Source organism: Rhinatrema bivittatum, chromosome 4 (genome assembly GCF_901001135.1).
Source record: "Rhinatrema bivittatum chromosome 4, aRhiBiv1.1, whole genome shotgun sequence".
Classification (NCBI taxonomy): domain Eukaryota; kingdom Metazoa; phylum Chordata; class Amphibia; order Gymnophiona; family Rhinatrematidae; genus Rhinatrema; species Rhinatrema bivittatum.
This window is the reverse complement of record NC_042618.1, coordinates 375,489,572-375,513,063: the sequence shown is the minus strand read 5'-3', so window position 1 is coordinate 375,513,063 and position 23,492 is coordinate 375,489,572. Positions and strand designations below refer to the sequence as shown.

Genomic DNA, 23,492 nt, shown 5'->3' with positions numbered 1-23,492 from the left:
CGGAAGGGCGGAGAAGCTTCAGAGGAAGGGCCACGCTTTGGTAAGGAATTCGCCCGGGAGCGATCGTGGCAGAGGGCCCGTGCAGGCATCCGTCTTCGCCGGCGGCGGGGGCCGCTTTCGCCGCCGGCTGCCCCCAGGAGGCAGGGGGCAGCCCCCGGGAAGCAGGGGGGCCACAGTCCGTCTCCGGGGGAGGGCTGCGGGAAAAGTAAGTTAAACTTTGCGTGTCGGGTCGCGAGGGGATTTCAAATGTCGCTTGAGCGTGAGGGGGGCTGCGGTCCGTCTCCGGAGGAGGGCTGCAAGAAAAGTAAGTTAAACTTTACGTGTCGGGTCGCGAGGGGATTTCAAATGTCACTTGAGTGCCCAAATTTCGCTTTTTTCGCTTTTCGTTGCTTCGGGAGGAGGGTAGAGAGGACTGGGCTGCCCCGGAGACCAGCACCCATGGACACGGCCAGAGCAGGTGAGCGAGGGCTGGGGGAAAGTTTGCCGCCTACCCTTACCCCTGCCTCTAATGCAGGGGTAAGGGTAGGCGGTAAGTTAGCAGGTTAAACGCGCGGCAAAACTGCAGGTTTAGAAAGCGATAATCGGGGCGCGCGTTACTGTATGGGAGGGAATAGCTAATCCGATCGTTTACATCTCATATACATGCCGTGGGCAGAAGGGGTTACCCGTTGATTTAAAGAGGCGGTAAGAATGGGTTAAAAGGGATTGTGAATCGCGGGTTGGACTAACGCACCCAAATTGTGAGTAGAAGGCAGGTTAGAAGCAGGGTAACCGCGGCCACACTTTACTGTATTGACCCGAATGTGTTTTTTGCCTTTTAAGAGAATATTAGCTCCCGAAAAGCCAGTCAAGAAATGCACTGTTAGTCCAATGTACCTTGTCATTGTTTTCAGCATTTCAAAGTTTATGTTTGTTATTAACCTTTATTTCTACGCAAAGAAAACTAACATGGCAACCACATATGCCTTTTATGGGAAATCGTCAGCTTTTCAAGTGAATAATCTTGATATTTAGCAGGACAATACATAATTCTGTGAAATCAAACACAATAGAAAACTATGACAAAGGTGACCTAGAAGGACTCATACAGGTAACTCATTAATATGAGGCTCCTCTCATCACCAATTCACAAGAAAAAAAACATATAAGTTCTAAGGAAACGACTTCGTCAGATAAATACCCCAGCCCCTAGTTACATGGACGCACGCTGTACGTGTTCAAGGGGAGACGCGCATGAAAATGACGTAAATCTGCCCTCCCTCAAGTCACGTCACCTCTTCAACCAATAGTTTTACTCCACCTCCTCTCGTAGCTTGCGACCTGCGGAACTGATGCTCTCCTTCCTGTAGGTTATAGTCCGGATGTAGCATTAACCAATCTACTTCTTATCTGTAGGCACAGTGGGCGGTTACTGTTTACTGGAACGAGGCTTGGAACGCAGATCTCGCAGGCTGGTCGTGGCTGAAAGCTAGACGCGCAGGCGGAAGCCGTGCAGAAGTGGGCTAAACTAGTGGTTTCAGTGACCATGGTTTATATTTCTAATGGTAAGTAACGGCCGAAGACGGTCAGTGGGACGTGCGTGAGGTTCTAGTGCCATTCATAAATTGTCGTGGCCTGTTCCTTTTATGCTCAGGGGCTGCGAGTATACCAAAATGTGGGAAGGCTTGGATGCTTTAGGTGGCTTCCTTTGGGAGGGGCGAGTATGATTTTTACTTTTAAAAACGCTTAGAAATTTCCAAGAAGTGGAAAGCGTAAGTGCAAAAACTCTTATTTCGTCCAAACCTAGGAGAAAATTCTTTTGTTACATGTGAATGTGAAATGGATTGTTAAAATAGTTACGAAAGGTTAAAAGCTTGTATTTTAGTTGTGTTCCGACAGACATTATAATGTTTACTTTTGAATATGGCTTTAGAGTTCAGGCTTACTAAAGCTTTTCTCCCATTCTTTGTCCGAGGAAAATCAAAAACGCTTAGAAAATCATGCCTTAAGTTAGCCAGGGTTTTAAAATTGATTTTCTCTATCCATTTTATTAGTTATGATACCGCAAACCACCTCGAAGATACACATAGAGCTGCTGGTCTGCTTATATATATAGGCATAACCAGCAGGCAAAAGGAGGTGACGATGCTCAAACATCATTTTGGTATTTCATGTTCTTTTGTTTTTGAGAGTGGCCTGTCCCTCAGGGGACGTGGTTATTTAATTCTCTTTGAGCTGTTCTATCAGAATGATATACTGGATAAAATAAATTGTATCAATTTTGAAATAATTTAGATTAAGTCATTTTGATATAAATTTCCTATGTGAGCGTTAACTGCATGCCATTTCACTCTTGTGCCTATTACTGACTGGTTGTGAGACAAACTGTCTTATCTACTTTTTTATCCTGGAGATATTAATGATGCCCATGAATCAAACCCTTTCTGATATGAAACTCCAAGGGGTATGGGAACACTGTTAAGAAATACTTCTGTAACCCTTTGTTGGGGTGGATACTGTTTCCCAAGGGCACGCAAACTAGTTTTCTATCTCTTGGGCTGTTCCGACTAGCATGTCTCCCATCACTCTTTGTCCCAAGGGGTGGGCCCTTTTTGTGTGGGAAAGCTTATGGCCCAAGTAGTGATGCATTTCTAGCTCCTCCTTCCTTAGTAACTGTAATGCTGTTCCTAGGACAAACAGGCAGGACAAGATACTAGGTGTTCAAAACAAAAGCTTACTGATTCTTTAAAGTTTAAATCCTAGTCAAATTTTATACAGATATGTCAGATTACAGCTTTCTGACATACCCAGAGGAAGATTAACATTTGTATGTGGACAAGTGCAAGGTGATGAATAGAGGTAAAAAATAACCCATGCTGTAGCTACATGATGTTAGATTCCATATTAGGAGTTACCACCCAGGAAAAAGATTTCATGTCCTAGGGATAAAGCACTGAAATTGTTGGCTGTGTGCTGTGGCGGTCTAAAAAGCAAGCAATGTTAGGAATCCTTAAGAAGGGACTGATTAATAAACCAGAGAATGTCGTCATACCACTGTATCTCTCAATGGTGAGACCACACCTTGAATGCTGTGTACAGTTCTGGTCACTGCATCTCAAAAAAGATATAGTTGCACTGGAGAAGATATAGAAAAGGGCAATCAAAATGATAAAGGGCATAGAATGGCTCCCCTATGAGGAAAGGCTAAAGAGGTTAATGCTGTTCAGCTGGAAAAAGAGATTGCTGAGGGGGGATATGATAGAGGACTAGAATGGATAAATGTAAATCTGTTATTTACTCTTTCAGATAAGTCTAGGGGGCATGCCATGAAGTTAGCAAGTAGCACATTTAAAGCAAATCAAAATTCTTTTTCACTTAATGCACAATTAAGCTCTGGAATTCATTGCTGGAGGATGTGGTTAGGGCAGGGCAGTTAGTGGAACTGAGTTTAAAAAAGGTTTGGATAAGTTCCTGGAGGGGAAGGCCATAAACTATTAATAAAGTTGACTTGGGGAATAGCTACTGCTATTACTGGCATTGGTAGCATAGGATCTGTTTAATGTTTGGGTACTTGCCGGGTACTTGTAACCTGGATTAGCCACTGTTGGAAACAGGATGCTGGGCTTGATAGACCCTCCATCTGACCCAGTATGGCAACTTATATTCTTACGTTCTGTCAGTGCTTAAGCTGTCCCAGGGGCTCAGGGAAACCTTACTGGTGGGGGAATCCCCTTAGAACCAGAAAAAAACCTACCTGAGTCCAATTATTCTATCATTGTTAACCAACCTGTACCCTGGTCCCTTTGGGTGGAGATCCTGTCAGGGGGAGGGGGGTCCTCCATGATCTTGGTCTGTTCCTTCTCTGAAGGAAAAGTCTGTGGAGAATGGGAAACTGGCAGTCACCGCCCTGTTCCCCAGTAAGGAGGATTGGATAAAAAAAAAAACCCTTCCAGCGAAACAAAATGGGAATGCCTTTTTATGTTCAAAAATCTCTCTGGGGAAGATGTTTTGCTGTCACTGGTGCTAGCCTCTTCTAGAAAGTAGAAAAAGACTCGCACGTCTCCAGCCCTTGTCTTTGGGGTATGGGTAGATGCCTTCTCCAAAATAGTTCAAGTCCCAATCTCAAAAACAAGAAAAGCTCTAGCTATCAAAAATCTCATGCTGGGTAGTGCTGTCACTTGTGTTTTCCTCTCCTAGGGGGTAGAGGGATGGCTGATAAGTCCTCAGCCCCTGCTCCTGGGATTGGGGATGTCCCTGTCTGAGGAATCCAAGAGTTCACCCAGAATAAAAATCCAAAAAAGAATCTGACAAAAATCTCTCTGTCCTCTAAAAATGAGGCAGGCCCTCAGACAGGGAGTATACTGAAGGGAATCTCCTCTACCAAGGGCTAACTTAAAATAACCACACTGAACTTACTGATCACCTCACTAAGTTTTTGATCTAAAGATTAAGCCATTGTCAAAGCTTGCTACATTCGTTCCTTTTGTTAGAACTTTGTTATGTTAAACTTTGTTATGTTTAAACTTTGTTAATCTCTGTTATGTTAAACTTATTCCTTTTGCTCTCAACTCTCACACTCTGTAAATCCCTGTTCATTGTAACTTTATCTTTCTAGTTAATTGGTTACCCTTTGTTTCGCTGTAAACCGGTACGATAAGACCCTAGTCTTGAGTATTGGTATATCAAAAGAATCTAAATAAATAAGTACCCTGAGACAATCAATCACAGCCCTCCAGGTTGGGAGAGGCTGAAAAGGAATGGAAATTTCACTGAGCTCTGTTTCTTGATAAAGGATGTTTGGCCGTCGCATGACGGACCAAGGGGTCTGCCACACTTGTTTACTGAAGGAGTGATGAATGCATGGCATGCCCTCCCAGAAAAGGTAGTGAAGACAAGAATGCAAAAGAGTTTGGAGTAAACACAGATGATCACTAAAGGCAAAAGGATGGAAATGAAGAATAAAAGGGAAAACATACACGGTGACAGTTACTACCCTTAAAAGGAAGGCATGGGGGTAACCTGCATCGAGGGGCAGTTACTATCTTAAATAATATATAGAAACAGAAATGACAGCAGAAAATGACAAAATGGTCCATTCAGTCTGTCCAACAAGCTTGTGGTAGTAACTGCTGGCCATACAAGCCACCTTTATATAATTATTAGTTTCCCACACTGTCAAAGTCAGGGTCCTTGTTGGTTACTGTTTGAGTCAATTTCCTGTTACCTCTTTCCATTAAAGCAGAGAGCAATGTTGGAGTTGCATCAACAGCATAAAGGATTGTTTGCTAAGGGTAGTAACCGCCCCCCCCCCCCCCCCCCAGCAAGTTACCCCCATGTCCTCTTTTCTTCATTCAAATCTAGCCTTTATTTTTATTTAAACAGTTTTATATACCGACATCGTGTCGGTTTACATGTAACTTACTAACCAAAGTATATATAGGCATTGCCTTTACAAGGAACAGAGAACAATAAGACGCAGTAACAAAGCAAAAGCTAGATAAATTAGTAGAAGGGATTCATCTGGGAGTAACATAAGTTGGGAGCGGGGAGAGAGTAAAAACAATAACAAACAGGAGAAGGTTATGTACAGAGTTCCATGATACATTCATAGATATTGCTGGTTCTTGTTTGGGGGAAAGAAGACAGGAAAAGGGGCTAGTGAGGGTAAATGTTGGAGGTAGGTCAAAGAGGGGGAGGGTCAGTAGGCGAGGATGAAGGGGGGTAGGCTTGGAGGAAGAGCCAGGTTTTGAGTTTCTTTTTGAAAATGGGTGTGGAGGTTTCAGTGCGTAGGTCTAGAGGCATGGCGTTCCAGAGGGTGGGGCCAGCGAGAGAAAGGGCTCTGCTGGTTGTGGAGATAAGTCTAGTAGATTTTATAGAGGGGGAAACTAGAGTTCCACGTAGGGAGGAACGAGTTGGTCTTGTGGAGGTGCAAGGGAGGAACGGTGGGTTTATCCAGTTGTAATGTTCGTTGGTGATGCTTTTGTGAATGAGGGTAAGAGTTTTGTATGTGATGCATGATTGAATGGGAAGCCAGTGGAGATCAATGAGAGTGGGAGTGATGTGGTCTTTCTTATTGACATTTGTGAGGATGCGTGCAGTGGCGTTCTGAAGGCGTTGTAAAGGTTTGATGTAGGTGGCAGGGAGGCCAAGGAGGAGAGAGTTGCAGTAATCCAATTTTTGAAAAAATAATAGATTGGAGTACAGTACGGAAATCAGAGAAATATAGAAGGGGTTTGAGTTTTTTAAGGGTTTGTAGTTTGAAATAGCAGCTGCTGAGGATAGATTTGATGTAAGGTTTGAAGTTGAGTTGGTTATCAAGTATAACACCCAGGTTTCGTGTATTGGATGGGAAAGTGGTAGAGGAGAGGGTAAGGGTGTTGAAGAATGTTTGGAAGAGATGAGAAGGAGTTCAGTTTTTTGGGGGTTGAGGGATAAGTGCATGTCAGTGAGGAGCTGGTTAATGGAGGCAAGAATGGTGTCCCAATTTTGGAGTGCGGTGAGAATGGAATTTGTGAAAGGGATGAGGATTTGCACATCATCTGGATAGATGAAGTGTGTGACACCAAGGTTGGAAAGAAGGTTGGTGAGAGGGAGCATATAGATGTTAAATAGGGTGGAGGAAAGGGAGGATCCTTGGGGACACCACAGTCGAGCTTTACAGGTGAGGATTGAATGTTGTCAGTGAGGACTGTGTAACTACGGTTTTGGAGGTATGACTTAATCCATAATAGGGCAGTGCCGGAGATTCCAATGCTGATGAGTGTTGAAAAGGATGTTATGATTGACGGTGTCAAAAGCGGCAGAAATATCAAGCATAGCAATGAGATAGGAGTTGCCAGCGTCCATTCCTTTGATAAGGGTATCCATTAGGGAGAGGAGTAGGGTTTCCGTACTGAGATGTTTTCGGAAACCATATTGTGTTGGTGGGAGGATGTTGAATTGTTCAAGGTGGTCAGAAAGGCGGGAGTTTACTAGTTTCTCAAGGACTTTGGAAATGGGACGGAGGTTAGATAGGTTGGAGGGATCAAGGGAGGGGTTTTTTAGGATAGGCTTGACAACAGCTTGTTTTAGGGAGTTGGGGACCAGCCTTGTTCAAGGGAACAGTTCACAATTTTGGAGAGTGATGAGGTAGCTATGGTTTTAGGAATAGTGAGTAGTAGTTTGGTAGGAATAGTTTCAGAGGGATGGGAAGAGGGTCTCATCTTTTTTAAGATGTTCTCTATTTCCAGAGTTGAGGAAGGTGGGTGGGGAGGGTTATATTGTTGGTATTTGGGGCGAATTTGGCAGTGATGTTGGAGACTTTATTCTTAAAGAACAGAGCGATTTCATTGCAGCGTGACTGTGTGGGGGGATCCTGAGGTAACGTCAAATTGGGTTAGGTAAGATTTGAGATTAAGGTAAATAGGGCCTTAGGGTTAAACTGTAGGTGGTGAATTTTCTTGGCATAGTATTCTTTTTTTGTTTTTTGAATAGCGTTTCTATATGCGTGCATAAGTTGGTAGTAGATGGTTTTATTGGCGGGAGTGGGGTGTTTTCGCACCTTAAGGGATTCACAATGTTTATTCCCATGCGCCTTTGAAATCTTTTATTGTTTTTGTCTTCTCCTCCTCCGGAAGGGCATTTCAGGCATTCACCATCCTTTCTGTGAAGAAATATTTCCCGACACTGGTTTTGAGTCATCCTCCCTGGAGTTTCATTATGTGACCCCTAGTTCTACTGATTTCTTTCCAATAGAAAAGGTTTGTCAATGATTGGGCATCATTAAAATCTTTCAGGTACCTGAAGGTTTGTATCGTCTCCCCTGCACCTCCTGTCCTCCAGGGTATACATATTTAGGACCTTCAACCTCTCCATCCAGCAGATTAAAGTCTCCAACAATCAACACTTCTCCCTTCTTTTCCACCTTTTGGATGTCTTTGACCAGATCTCTGTCTAGTTCTTTCATTTGAGTCTGAGGCCTGTAAACCACTCCAGTAAAAATGGATACACCATCTTTTTTAGGATGGCCCATAATGCTTTTCTACCCCATGTTCCTTGCAGTTCAGTAGTTTGGATATTGTTTTTGACATAGAGCTATTCATCCCCTTTTCTGTCCTCTCTGACCTTGCTTAAGTTATAGCCCGGTATGGCGTATCCCAGTCATGAGAATCCATGAACCATGTCTCCATAACAGCAACAATGTCCAAGTCCACCTCCACGATTAGGACCTGCATGTCGGAGATTTTATTGCCCACACTATGAGCATTTGTTGTCATTTCCATTTCCATTTTTCTCTGCCTTGATTTGTATCTATTCCTAGGCACCTTTTCTGCTTTTTTTGACTGATTTTATTTTCTCCTCCCATGTCAAGTATTGATTGGGGGTGACATGCCAATTTCATTGGCCATTTGCTGCCACCCCCATTCTTTAGATTAAATGCCTTAATATATGATATGAATTTTTGCTACGAACAAATGTAGGCCATCCTTTCCATATAGCCTTTTGCTGCACCATACACGACCCCAGCCTCTAATGTATCCAAAACAATTTTCTGTACACCAGGTTTTCAGCCAGGAATTGAAATTATTTATATGGCATATCTTATTTGCCTTTCCATGAACAGATAATATTTTTGAAAAGGAACTATTCTTTGCTATGTGTCATATCTTGCCTAGATTTTGGCAATCTTTGTACTTCATGGATACCATTTCTTTTGAGACCATTGGTCCTCAGATGGATGATAACACTGATGTTACTACAACACCTCTGTGCTACCCTTAACACACACCCAAGGTTAACCCTTTTGTCTAGCAAGCACTACACAAGCTTTTCCTTAACATGTGCCTCTGTCCTGGCAACCTCCTACTCATCAGCTAGGTTTCCACTTGCCTTTGAGCAAATTTCCTGTTCAGAAGCTATTCCCTGGGGCCAGTGTGAACACAGCGTGAAGTCTCCATGGTCACAGAAAGTCATCCAGATGTTAGCCAGCAAATGGGGCGAATCCCCAGTGTCTCGGCTACCGGAAGATATTTATTTATTTATTTGGAGATTTTTATATACCGTGGTACGTATAGGTCTACATCACCTCGGTTTACAGTAAACAATAACTTAGCAAAAGGCTTTACAAATAACAGTACAGTAAGTAAACAATAACTCGCAACAGGCTTTACATATAACAGTTAAAAATGTATGTAAACAATCAAAATCAACAATTTTTACATAAATGACAATTTCCGAGACCAAGATATAGCTTCTGTACATATAATCATCAATGAAAGTTTCAACTCAGTGTAACTTAATCTATTAACTTTTAGAGGCATGGTCCTGATTTCTATATAGAGTCAATACACAGTATCACACAGTGAGAGGGGGGGGGAATAAGTAAAGGAGGGATGGGCAGAGTGAAACAATCGAGTGGATTACAGAAGAACGTTGCGCAGCAAAGGGAAAGATGTAGTTCTATTAGATAAAGAAAATAATAAAGTGGCGTAGGTGACAATTTACACAGTAAGGCTGAATTTCAAGTTAGTCATAGGATAGGAGTAAAAGATCTCAGCGTCCCTCCCCCAGAGGAACCAAGGGCAGAGAACCAGAGATCACTTACTATATGATCCCAAGGCTTTTACTAACTGACCTGGGTTACTAATCACAATCCTAATAAACCAAAAAGTTTGAAAAGCTGCAAGCAACAAAATAGGAAAAAAGAAATGGGATTTTTTATTAACTCCAATACTTTTACTATTGACCAGTCTGCCAACTTAAACAGTGCAGTATTTTCCAGCAAGACAAGAGTTGGTCCTGCAGAATTAACCACTAGACTTTTTCAGTCTGTTAAATCAGCTGAAAAGTTAGGTGCTAGTTTTCTCATTGTTTCTGTCCAGTCAGTACACAGTACCATACAGCGGTCTGACTGTTTTCAGCTCCCGTCCCTGTCTGTTTCTAATGGTAATTCTCAGCCTCCATAGCACCAACCCACTCCTGTCGGAGCTTGATGACTCTTCCAGCTGCTAGTGCTGTAGAACCCTGCATTATAATGCCTTTTAATTTATAATCAGTAGAAAATAAGGAGTTTTAAAGTAGAAGGAAGGAAGTTTTCACAGGTTAGAAACATACAGCGGAAACCCTTGTTTTGCCATAGCGCTAAATTGTTTAAAATGTATTTTAATCCACTTGAGATGGAAAAGCTATAATAGGTAAACTTCTGACCTAAAAAATAAATTTCCATTTCCTAGCGTGTAGCCGGATGGACTCAGGACCAATGGGTATTGTGCTCTGCTAGCAGATGGGAGATGGAGTCAGATTTCAAAGCTGATGGCACTCTAGATATACCCCTGCAGTAACCTCAGCTCTTCAGTATCTCTCCGTCTCTCAGCAGATGCAGACACTATCCCACATACTAGAATAATGTTAAGAATTACAGCAAAGAAAAAAAACAATTTACCTTAAGGAAGATAAAGTCCCGCTCTCCTGCGGTGATACCTAAGGGTCTCTCCCTTTGTCGAGAATTCCTGAGGTTTATCTCTGATATCCCTCAGAGGTGTGCCTTGGTCCGGTAGCCAGTTCCCGGCATGGACTTAGCCCCCCAATGTGGCTGAACGGCAGCGGGTACAGAAACGAGCACGGCGGTGAAGGTAATTCCCTCTCCCCCCCCCCACAGCTGGAGACCGTCTGGCACATGATCGGTAAGTGCCGAGACCAGGTAAGAAGAAATCTTTAAATTCAGGTCTCCAACATCCACGGTTTGGATTGCCGTACCGAATCCATCCCGGCGAAGTTAGAAGGGAGTACTGACCGGATTGAGCAGCCTTGGTTAGGCTAGACCCCGATCCGGTGCAAAGGTCCGCACACATGTAGACCCTCGGGGGGGGGGGGGTGCCATCTTACACGCAGGGGGGGGTCGTCTGCGCCATCTTCCCTTCTTGCTGGCGGTACACGCGGGGTAGGCCGGGTGGCCGATGCGCCTAACTTGCACGTGTTCAATACAGACGCTCATAACTACACGCACAGCCGTGTTTACAACTGCACGCGCGCAAACACATAGAAACAATGGCACCGGTGCCCAAGAAGGCCAGAAGGCACTCTCTTTGCACAGCCTGCCATATAAGAGCCGCGCAGCCTGAATTGGAGTCCTGCCTGTGTCAGCTGCGCCCCAGACTCAACTCCTGCCGGAAGCACAAGATCCTCCTGGCCCTGCTCGGATGCCTCGAGACATGCCTCGCCTAACCAAGAACTTCCCTAACCGGGACCCAGTCACCTCAGATGATGAGTGACTCCCTGGAAGAAGGAGAAATCCCTCGAGGAATGGAACTATACCAAACCATGCTTCGCTTCTTCCACAAGTACGAATTAGGAGCCCTTGTTTCTCATACTCTGAAGACGCTGGGTATTCCTAGCACAGACCCTATGGCGGAACCAAAGAAGAATCCCATCTTGTTGTCCCTTTGTGAGACCTCATGCTGCTTTCCAATGATGGAAGCCATCCAGGAACTGATTGACCTGGAATGGGATGCCCTGGAGGCCAGCTTCAAAGGGGGTCAGGCCTTGGAAGCCCTATACCCTCTAGAACCAGTGACCAAGGAATGCCTGCGTTTCCTGAAAGTGGATGCTATGGTCTGTGCTGTCTCAGAGCAGACCAATGCAGCCCTTCCTGTTGAGAGAAGGGCTGCATTGAAGGACACTCAGGATAGACAATTGGAATCCATCCTTAAGCAGGCCTTCGCAACAGCAATGACACTGCAGATTGCTTCCTACTGCTCACTGGTGCACGTTCCTGCTTGCTCCTCTTGAGAGAGGCAAATAACTCCAGAACATATACCGGTGAGACGATGGAACCTGCAGCAGCCTTCCTTACGGACACAAGCTCACACCTGGTACGCACCTCAGCCAGGGGCGTTGCTTTGGTAGTGGCAGCCAGAAAACTATGGCTACGGAATTGGTCTGTGGATGCGACATCTAAAGCGAATCTAAAGCAAATCTTTTAAAGGATCTCCTCTCTTGTTCGGAAGCGAATTGGAGAAGTTAGCCAGCAAATGGGGCGAATCCCCAGTGCCTCTGCTACCAGAAGATAGGAGTAAAAGATCTCAGCTTCCCTCCCCCAGAAGAACCAATGGCAGAGGATCACAGTGCTTTAGACCCTACATGAACTCGCAGTTCCAGGCACCTCATCCCTCCGGAAGGTCCCAGCCCTTTCAGAACAGACAGACCAAGAGGGGAGCAGGCTCCAGCCGTGCTCCACAATGAGAATGGGCCAACCCATCACAGGAAGAAGATATAGGGGGTTGACTTGCCCTCTTCTACCAAAGATGGGTTCTAAACATCATTCGAGAGGTTACTCTCTGGAGTTCCGCAGCATCCCTTGAGACAAATTTGTGTCACCCTGCCGCTCCCATTCCAAGAGACTGGCAGTAGAAACCACTCTAACAAGACTACTCAGTCTGAAGGCAATAACTCCGGTTCCCACGCCCCAACAAAATATGGGGCGCTATTCCATCTATTTTATTGTTCTCAAGAAGGAAGGATCTTTCCAGCCCATCTTGGACTTCAAGAACGTCAACCGTCATCTGCGGGTTCTACACTTCTGCATGGAAACTCTTCGCTCCATAATAATGGCAGTACAACCGGGAGAGTTTCTAACCTCCCTGGACCTTTTTCAAAAGCCTACCTTCACATCCCAGTCCATCCGGATCACCAGCACTTCCTGCGCTTTACGATACTGAGTCACCATTACCAGTTCTGAGCACTACCCTTCGGCCTAGCAACCACCCCCAGAACCTTCCCAAAATCATGGTGGTCATGACGGCAACACTGAGGAAGGAAGGGATCTTGGTACACCCTTACCTGGACAACTGGCTAATCAGGGCCTACTGCAGGAACTTGGTTGGGTCGTGAACAAGGGCAAGACCAGTCTGCAGACCTCTCAATCACTAGAGTACCTGGGGGCCCGTTTCGACCCCAAACAGAACAAAGTCTTCATCCCTCCCCCAAGGAGAAGGAAACTGATGGAACAATTACGACGATTGATGACCATTGCACGCCCCAAGGTATGGGAGTATCTTCAAGTCCTTGACCTCATGGCATCAACCCTGGAAGTCGTCCCTTCGGCAAGGGCCCAAATGCCATGCTCCAGCGCTCCTTACTGTCACAATGGAACCCACTGTCCCAGGACTACTCAGTTTGCCTCCAACTACCAGCAGAAGTACATTCTTAGCTCCAGTGGTGGCTACAGGAAGACCACCTAAGCAGAGGAGTAAGCCTATCCCCACCGAACTGGATCTTGCTCACCACGGATGTGAGCCTGCGAGGGTGGGGAGCCCACTGTTAGGAACTGAAGGCCCAGGGACAATGGAACAAGGAAGAGGTGGAATGGAACATAAACTGCCTGGAAGCTCGAACAGTCAGACTAGCGTGCCTGCGATTCAGCCACAGACTCCGAGGCAAAGCAATTCGAGTAATGTCGGACAACGCAACAAAGGTTGCTTACATCAACTGCCAGGGAGGAACAAAGAGCCAGCAGGTGTCTCTGGAGATAGACCCTCTCATAGCATGGGTGGAGATAAATTCAAATCGCCTAATATGATCCCAACAGACAAGCCTAATTTACACACACAGTTTTTTTTAAATGAATTGTTACCGCACTATGATGGCACATGATTAATTTGTAATCTATACCACTCACATTTTCATTAGCGTGCCTTGCTGTAAACCGTTGTGATGTTTATCTAACTTAACGACAGTATAGAAAAGTTTTTAAAATAAATAAATAAACATCGCAGGAAAAGACAACGTCTCAGCAGAGAGAGCCTGGACCCAGGGGAATGGACGCTGTTGACCACAGCCTTCCAACTAATAGTAAATAGCTGGGTTCTCCCAGCCATGGACCTACTGGCCACCGTCTCAGTGCCCAAGTCCCCAGGTTCTTCAGCCACAGACGAGAGCCGCAATCCCAAGGAATCAACACTCTCATCCAGACTTGGCCAGAGGAAGACTTACTGTATGCCTTCACACACCCCCCCCCCCCATGACCACTACTGGGCAGGGTCTTCCACAAGATAGAACATCACAGGGGACTAGTTCTACTAGTGGCCCTGGATTGGCCAAGACAACCATGGTGCAAAGACTCCTTGCGGGGAACCCTCTGTGCCTACCTCCACACAGGGACCTTCTCCGGTAGGGCCCGATTCTCCACGAAGATCCGTCTCTATTCTCTTTTACGGTTTGGCCCTTGAGAGGACTCGCCTGAAAAAGCGCGGTCACTCAAAGGCCGTGATTGACACCCTACTCCACGTGCAAGTTCTCCACATCCCTGTCATACATATGGATCTGGAGAGTATTCGAAGCCTGGTGTGAGGACCGTGGGATTCTCCCGTGGACAGCCAAGATTCCCATGATTCTGGAGTTCCTACAGGACGATATGAAGGAGGAGTTGTCACTCAACTCCCTCAAGGTCTAAGTAGCCGCACTGACCTGCTTCAGAGCAGAAGTGGACGGTATCCGGTTATCAACCCATCCCTAAAGTGGCCGGTGCCTCTATGGATTCTCAGTCTAGTATTAGACTTCCTAGCTGGGGCTTCCTTCAGAGCAACTCGTGGTCTGTCACTACACCTCTGAACATTGGAGACTGCATTCCTGGTGGCAATATGTTCAACTCGTCACATCTCCGAACTACAGGCTCTATCCTGTAGGGAACTGTTCCTCAGGTTCACACCTGGAGCCATACAACTGTGCACTGTGTCCCCTCTTTCCTTCCGAAAGTGGTTTCCGTATTTCACTTGAACCAAACCATCTCGCTACCAGTTCCTGGTGAACATGAGGACACTGAAGACTCACGCCGCCTTCACCACCTGAATGTCGGCAGTCTCCTGGTGTGATACCTGGAAAGATTGGAACTAATGCGCAAAACAGATTGCTTATTTGTTCTTCACAGCGGGAAGAAACAAGGAGAAGTGGCCTTGTGGGCGACCATAGCCTGCTTGATCAAATAAATAAGGCAGCCTACATAGAGGCAGGAAAGCCCTTACCTCTACAAGTTAAGGCTCATTCTACGAGGGCCTGGGTAGAAACCAAGCTGCTGTCGCCCGCCGAGATCTGTCGGGCGGCAACGTGGTCCTCCATACACACCTTCTCCAGGTTCTACTGCCTGGATGTTCAGGCCCAGGAAGATGCAGCTTTCGCAAGGGCAGTATTAATTGGGCCACAGACAGCCTCCCGCTTTTGAACATCCCATTGGACCTGAGTGCATCTGGCTACACGCTAGGAAATGGAGAAATTACTTTCCTGATAATTTTGTTTTCCTTAGTGTAGACAGATGGACTCAGCATCCCACCCACAGCTGCCACGGAAAAATGAGAACCTTGGATAACAAACCTCAAGACTAACGAAAAATAGGTAAGCCGCAGCCTACCCCTAGTTCAAGACACCCACAGTTAGTCTGGTGTCGGCGTTAATTGGTTGAGTGCACTGGCGGTCTCCAGTTTGGAAATTAGTTGAAGCAGTTCAAGTTTTACTCAAATTTAATCAAGTTATTTAAGCAAAGATATATCCACAGTGGCTTTTCAAAGAGAATACTGGAGAGCTGAGGTTACTGTAGGGGTATATCTAGAGTGATGTCTGCTTTGAGAGCTGACTGTCTCCCATTTGCTAGCAGAAGAGCACAATACCCATTGGTCCTGAGTCCCATCTGTCTACACTAAGGAAAACAAAATTATAAGGTAAGTAATTTCTCCATTCTTTCAGCAATATTAGGCTCAAACTTTTTTTTTTTTTTTTTGTAACTGGAAGCTTTTAATCGTATTGAATGCCAGAGGAAGGAATAGCATTTCAGTTTCCCCTTCTGGATTGTTTCCCACAGGGTACTAAAATTATTCCTGTCTAATATTGCTTGTATAGAGTGGAGAAAACCTTGTCCTAATGATTGTGACTATGGCTACTTGTTAAAATTAGTGGATTCTTCCAGACAGCTCATTTAATCAGCTTATCTATTTCTGGTTGCTTGCTGATTTTTAGAGACTAAAGTAATCTTTTTTTTTTTATATTAGTTTTGGGGAAAATAATTGTTTCCAATATTGTTTGGATTTTCTATATAGTCATGATCATGCAATATATATACATTTGATGCATCTTTGATCAGCAACTTGTTTAACTTTTGAAATGAAAAAGAGGCTGTTCTGCTAAAGAATGATTGACATAACCAAGTAGATATCTCAAATGAATAGGATTAACTTCTCTTTATTTTGACATTATGCAAGAGGGAGTCTGTAATTTTTTGGTATACAGTGAATGGAAAAATTGTTACATACCTTAATTACTGACTCCCATCATATATAGTATTTACTGAAGTTGATTCATGTAATTTTCTGCATATTAACTTCATTTGTTTTTTGATAAAGGACAAGTGTTGGATGGCCGGAGCCAGTCTCCTTGGAGGTTGTCTTTTATAACGGACTTTTTCTGGGGAATAGCAGACTTTGTGGTTATGTTGTGAGTATGAATTTGATTGTTTTATACATTTTGTAATAGAATGATGGCCAAAAACTAGATGTTGTTTTGGATGAGAACTGAAATGTAGTACGCTCCCTCTTATGTACTAGTAAGGCACAGATTCTGCCATAAAAATGTAATTTCATTTCATTGGGTTTAGAGTTGTTATATACCCGATTTACTTTTCTTTGTTTCTGTACAGTGCTGTTTTCTGAATTATTGGAGCATGTAACATTGTTCCTTCCTAAACAGGTAACCAGGATCCTGGGTTTTTCAATTGTCAATCCAGCCACTGAAATTCAAAAGCACTGACTGCCCTGAAAAGTTCCCTGTATCTGTATCACTACAGAGTTTCTATAGAGGTGCAGAAAAGAACTGCAATGAGGCATACATGTTATGGCTAATAGGTAGATTTGGCTTCAGGTCGCTCTGGGAGAGTTGAAAAGTGATGTACAACTGATCTAAGCAGCAATGCCTTAATTCATTCTGATCCAGCAGGTGAAAATATGGTAAAATTTGGGAGCTACAATCCCAGTGATGTTTTTTCAGTGAAAGCTCTGAAAATTAGAGAATTCTAAAATCTGGCATTTGTTTAGCAAAAATATATTTCTTTAGTGTCTACACAATTTCTTCAAAAATTGGATGTGCAAAAATGTCTTTTTTTTTTTTTTTTTTTTTTTTTTTTTGCTGTCACGTTTTGGTAGGGTGTGTGTGCGCATACAATACATATCCTGTGTTCTGTTTAGCTTTCAGAGCATGATTCGGCCAGATGTGAGAAGGGGATGCACGTCGTCATCTAATTCAAGATACGATGATGGCAAAGGGTATAACTGTGATCTCTTACTTCATGCAGTGGTTTAGATTTTTATTTTCATGTGTGAACAAGCAATTTATTTATTGGATTTTGTTTACGATCATTCAGAAACCATCATAACTGTTTACAGCAATACATAATATACATTAAAGACTTTTTCCCAGCCTTTGAAGTTAGGGTAGAGAAAATGATTCATAGTGTTTGATCCGGCATAAGTACACTCTTAATTTTCCTTTTTCTATGCTCTTTTTTTCTTTTTTAAAATTTTAGTTTAAAAACAATATAAACGATTACATTTACTAAAAGTAATAGAATATTTAGGAAGTGGGTTCATAAGGAGTACCTCAGGGTAGTAAATGGAATGAGGAGATGTGGTAACAATGTTACTTTTATAGTTTTGATAGAAGCATATTAATAGTACTTGGCAAGCCCAGGGCATTAGAAGCACTCGGTCACATAGATACATTTTCATGTGGAAAACGACCATTTGTAACAGAAAATGTATTTTTGTAATAAAGCAGCAAATTAGGTAATGATTCACTAAGGCTTTTCTCCTATTTTTGTCTAGGTGAGGTGAAAAGATCTTGATGAATCATGTGCCTAGAGCCAACCAATTTTGTCTAGGGGGTGGGGGGAATGCTTAGTACATTTGGCCCTTTGTAAGCTGAGGTATAATGAATTCACATCAGATGAAGTATGTTAGCAATGTGCTATCTGAAGATGGAGGGTGTAAGTGGATGTTTTGATGTTTGTTTGAATTATTCTTTTTCTTCTCCTCCAATAGGCCACCAGGGCATCCTCGTCGTAGAATGGGTCGAGTAAACCATTTTGGTGGTGGTCCCAGTCCACCTCCAATGGCTGGTGGAGGATGAGGAAGGTGATTAATGGCCTGAAATGTTACATATTTAGTGTTTAAATGTTAAGATTTATTTGTATGGGTAGAGTTACTGTTGCAGATTTGCAATATTCAAGATGTCCACACTTTAGAAGAATGATTTGAAAGGAAAGTGAAGGAGGGGAAAGCAAATGTCTATAGATATTTGTAGCACTATAGAAGCATATATCAAATGAGTGGCATTTCTTTGGTTATTAACTATAGGATGGACTTCTAAACAACCCTGTTATAGAGTCCATCAAGCTAGGGTGAGAGAACATAGTACAAAATTTCATCTTTGTGAGACTTTCCTCAGTCCAAATGATGTCAAATCTTCACCAGGGTGTACTGTGCTGTTCATATGTCTTTCTCTACGTGTGAAACTGGCCCCTAAATCAACACCTCACCTTGACCTATTAGATGGCCCTCCTATAGTTGCACACTGTGAGGCCCTCCCCAGGGGCTCCCTTTTCTCTCTCTCTCGCCACCCCCTTCTCCACCCCTCCCTTCCCAAGCCCAGAAATGGGCAAAATGCAATTCAAAAAATATTGCAAATTGTGTTATGGCCATTTCGGGCATGTCATACATCCTGACGCCAGGAAAAAAGGTGTAGTTATTTCTGGCGTTAAAACTACCCAAACTCCTCCCTGATCCTGCTCCTCAAAAAAAAAAATTGCATTTCCGCCATGTGTTAACACATGCATTAATGCCATAACACATTTTGATGAATGACCCTATTAGAATATTATGCAGTCAATATAAAAGAATACAGATTTTTTTTTTTAAACCAAGAACCAGATTACAAGTGTACGTCTTGCTATTCTTATGCATGTCAGTGCTACTTGCATGGATAGTAAAATACGTTTTATTCTCTGTTTTGTTTTAGGTAAATGCCTGCTGTAAGAAGCAGGCAATCAGACTTACACATTTACAAAATGGATGGGAAGAAATAGAAATGGTGACCGAAAGTATGTAGTTTGCTGTGAATGTGTAAGAAATTCAAAGTTGTTCTGCAGTCAAGCAGATTCATGAAGTTGTGTTGGGAATTCCATGTACAGGATCCATCACAGCTGAGGAACAACATAACTGTTCATGTTTACTGTCTGTCTTTTTAATGCAGAAATTCAGCCAGGCCAAAACATTGTCAGCAATGGGAATGCTACATAAGGTGTGTTGTACTGCAAAGCACAACTGTACACTCTGAATTAAGTGCAATTAAATAAAAAATCTTGCCTGTCCTCTGTTGTGGTAGGGCTGATAAGAATGCTCTAGAAGCAGCATCTCTGGATTCGGTGGCAGATTGGAAGACCAATATAAGTCAAGAAGGCTTGGAATGTTGTATGTCTTTTGCTTTATTGTTAGTTCAAATTGTGTTTGACAGATGTATAATGCTGTATATACCTGCAGGTAGAGAGGTTGAAGACTGACCTGTAGTTTTCAGCCTTTTTTTCTATAGTATGTGAATATTTTATTGTAGTAATGAGTAAACTTTTTCAAGTGTGAATGTCTTGGGTTTGTTTCTTTTTTTACTAGCCATTGTAAACTGTAATCTTTCAGAATACATTATGAGCCTAATTTACTATCAAGGCTTTTCTCCCAATGTTTATCTTAGGTGGGGGGAATCAGGTCTTAAATCTCTTCATTACACACATTTGTTAGATGTATGAAATGCTGCTGGTAATGTATTTAGGTATTGCTGAAGAGAATAAAACAAGTAAGAACATAAGTACTTCAGGCAATTAACAGATTAATTAAACATAGATCTTATTTTAGTGTGAAACAGTTTTTATTGTAAGCAAACCACAACAAATGCAAAATCCAGTGCAGGTGACACTGATGCAAACCAGGGCAAAGAGAATTGCAGCTTACAAAGGTTATTTCCCCCTACTCCCCATAACACTCAAAAGATTACAGAACAATGGAGCAGGAACAAGAAAACAAAAGAATATACAATCAATATCTATCCCAGACCTCTCGGGGATAATTAAGCACCCTGCTTCTAGCTTTGGAGCCAGACTGCATATACTTGTTCCATACAGACACAAATTTCAGCTTACTCTTAAAAGATCTAATGGTATCCAGATTTTTCATTTGAATTAACACATGTAGACTGTTCCTCCACACCCCATCTGCAGGGGCCTCCGATGTTCACCAAAATACAGCTTCCCCCCCCCCCCCCCAACTACCCACACCTTACATAGAAAGGCGATCCTCTCTTTCCCACCCCAAGTTTTACTACCATACAAACAAATAATACTTCCGTGAGAGAGGGGTACAGAAGCCTTTATAATATATTGTAAATACCTCTTTAATTTATCCCAAAACGCTTGTCCAGCCAGGCAGGACCAAAACTAGTGCCCAACAATCACCTAACGTTAGCACATTTAAGGCATAAATCAGATAAAGCCACCTGTCAAGAGGGGTTTTATGTTGCAATTCCCTTAAATTTGCATTCCCTGTCAATGTGGGGATTTTGCCAAAAGCTGAGAGCAATTGCTTTCCTGCCAGGTGGAGCAGGAGCTCAACCCTCCATTTACCCAATAAAGATTAATGAATCTCAAACTCCGGAGCACCTTATAAAAGCAAGAGACCCCTCTTCTGACTTCCCCAATTTGAAAGAAATCCTCAACTTGCACCTTAAGCTCATCCCACTGATTGTCACTGGAAAGGGACCGCAAATATTGTCTAAGTTGATTATAAGCAAACTAGTGCTCCATAGTCACGCCAAAATGAATTTCAGTATCCTGTGAGGAAAGAATGCACTCAGCGATCCTGGTGGATGCCTGGAATGCCCTTCTGGAGGAAGTGGTGAAGACCAGAAGTGTGAAAGACTTCAAAGGGGCGTGGGATAAACACTGTGGATCCATAAAGTCTAGAGGGCATGAATGAATGTGGAAAAAAGGATTTGCATTCACAAAAAAGCGGGGAGTAGCTTGCTTGTTACCGCAGTTACTACCCCAAACCAAATAAGCCTGATACTTCACCTTCAATGCATATCCAGTATAGCTGTCTGCTTCAACGGCAGGGGAGAAAGTCTGATACTTCATGCATATCCAGCATAAATTCTCTGCTTCAACAGCAGGGGGAATGAAGAAAAGTGGATCTATAAACAGGCAACCAACAAGGACTGAATTACATAGTCTGGGTAAACAAGCATGGGTGTAGCTTGCTTATTGCAGCGGTTACTACCCCCCTAACTAATTAAGCTAGATATTTCATTTAAATACAGCTCCAACACTGCTCTCTACATTAATGGTGGGGGTGGAAGGGAAATAGATCCAAAAGGTTACTAAGAGCCAAGAGTAACAGATAAGTATGAGGAAAAAAAAAGTGTGAAACTTGCTGGGCAGACTGGATGGGCCGTTGGTCTTCTTCTGCCGTCGTTTCTATGTAATACCTGTGCCACATGACCCATCCCCTTACATTCCCAATCTGCAAAAGGTTTAGAAGACAACCCGGGGAAAAAGTTTCCATTGCCCCACAGAGGTAAAAAGATAAGATTCCCGAAAACTATGCTAGAAGCCGGTGCAAAAGAACCACCAAACCTGATGAAGGGACCTTATAATCCAATGAGTTTGCAAATGGACTGGTACAGATGCATTCGCCACCTGTAATACAAAATGCAAGGCCAGTGCCACTACCCACCCTGCTTCCCAAGACTGGCATGTATAAAAAGAGATCTGAAATAGCCAATCCCAGAGATAGTGAAGAATACAAACTACATTATACCGCTCAATGTGAGGAACCCTCTTTACTCCAATCACCCAACAGCTGATGAATAGGAATACGAGCATGTCTACCCCGCCACAGAAATCTAGAAATTATAGTGTTACCTAACCATATATCCTGCTTCTGTAAACAGGTGCCTTTTATGTTTTACAAGTTTTACCTAAGCCAAAGCATCATTTTGTAAAGGTTGATACACCCAGACAACTATTTCGGTAGTGAATTCCAGCAGTGGAACCTGTCTTTCATAGACTTCTAGAAAGGCAGAACATTCAGATCATAAATGTGATTCAAGTCTAAAGTGAGAAGGATCCCCCAAATCAACAAAAGATCAATTGGCCCACCACAGCAGAAATGCATTGCCCACAAAGACTGCACCTGGGGATCAGAAGCCAAAGCCTCAGACTCCCTCCATATGGTGCTTAAAACCCAAGAGAGACCTATACACCAAAATTACTTCCAGTATTGCAGCCAACAATTCCAAAGGCTGGGAGCAATGGACCATCAGAAAAAGCCACAATCTAAAAGACTTGACCTCCACTCGCTATGCCAGTTTCCTAGCATGTAGCAGATGGACTCAGGACCAATGGGTATAGTGTACTTCTGATAGCAGTTGGGAGACGGAGTCAGATTTCAAGCTGACGTCAGCCTACATATACCTGTGCAGGAAGCTTAGCTCTTCAGTATTTCTCAGTCTCCTAAGCAGTTAGAGACACTACACACACTTGCACAGTGTTAGAAAATCCAAACCCTCTACAAGACGAGCCCTGCTCTCCTGCGGTGATACCTAAGGGTTCCTCCCCAAGTCAAGAATTTCTGAGGTGATTTCTGAGATCCCGCAGAGATAAGCCTTTGTCCGGTAGCCGGTTCCCAGTGTGGACTTAGCCCCCAGAGTGGCTGAGAGGCAGCAGATGCAATACAGAGCACAGCGTGAAGGTATTTTCCCTCACCCCCCGCCCCGCAGCCAGAGACCCCCCAGCACGAGACCGGGAAGCGCCGAGACAAGGTCAGGTAGAAAACTTTTAGGCTCGGATAGCCGCTCAGCTCGTCCTTCCGGCGTCTGTTACATCGGGTTGAGTAGCCCCGTTTGGGCTAGACCCTGATCTGGTGTGAGTGTCCACAATCGTGGAGACCCTCTGGAAAGGGGGGGGGGGGGTGTCACCATCTTGCCCATGTGGTCATTGGTGCCATTCCCCCCCCCCCCTTGATCGCCGTATTGTCTGCATAACTGAGTCTTGCGCACAGCAGCGAGCCGGGGGCACAAAGAACTTGTGCATCGGTGCTGGGCGCACGCAGTGGTGCTGGGCGAGCACAAATAGCAGCCTACATGCACATAGTCGGCACACCCGGAGAGCACAACTAAGTCTCCCGGTGCACGCACCTTTGTGCACAGATGAGTTTTGAGCCACTCCACGCGCACAAATCATGGCACTGCCAGCCAAGAAAGCCAAGGGACAAGCCCTCTGCCCAGCCTGCCACCTGAGAGCTGTGCAACCCGAACTGGCTTCTGCCCTATGCCTGCAGTGCGAAGAGACTCTGGGGGAACTTAAGGCACCCAGTCCACCAGACGCTGGGGGAATCAAGGCCCCCCTTGGCCAGTACAGGAATCTGGCACTACCAATGATTAGTACCTCTATCTCCGGC

At 43.9% G+C, this 23,492-nt stretch overlaps 1 protein-coding gene across 2 annotated transcripts; it reads left to right on the top strand.

Moving 5' to 3' along the window:
• Positions 1 to 1,326: 1,326 nt before the first annotated feature.
• Positions 1,327 to 18,129, top strand: SELENOK (selenoprotein K). Of its 2 annotated transcripts, none has more exons than XM_029600899.1 (4): positions 1,327 to 1,544; positions 16,344 to 16,434; positions 17,181 to 17,258; positions 18,033 to 18,129. In XM_029600899.1, the coding sequence occupies exons 1-4, from the start codon at positions 1,526 to 1,528 to the stop codon at positions 18,127 to 18,129; spliced, it is 285 nt and encodes a 94-aa protein (XP_029456759.1). In that variant the 5' UTR covers positions 1,327 to 1,525. The 2 variants fall into 2 exon arrangements, with proteins under 2 accessions (XP_029456759.1, XP_029456760.1); XM_029600900.1 differs by having other exon boundaries at positions 18,033 to 18,120.
• Positions 18,130 to 23,492: the final 5,363 nt, after the last annotated feature.

Excerpts from the sequence above, each read along its gene's own strand:
- SELENOK (XM_029600900.1), top strand. Across the intron at positions 16,435-17,180 it reads GCAGACTTTGTGGTTATGTT|CTTTCAGAGCATGATTCGGC; the intron begins GTGAGTATGAAT and ends TGTTCTGTTTAG. Across the intron at positions 17,259-18,032 it reads AGATACGATGATGGCAAAGG|GCCACCAGGGCATCCTCGTC; the intron begins GTATAACTGTGA and ends CTCCTCCAATAG.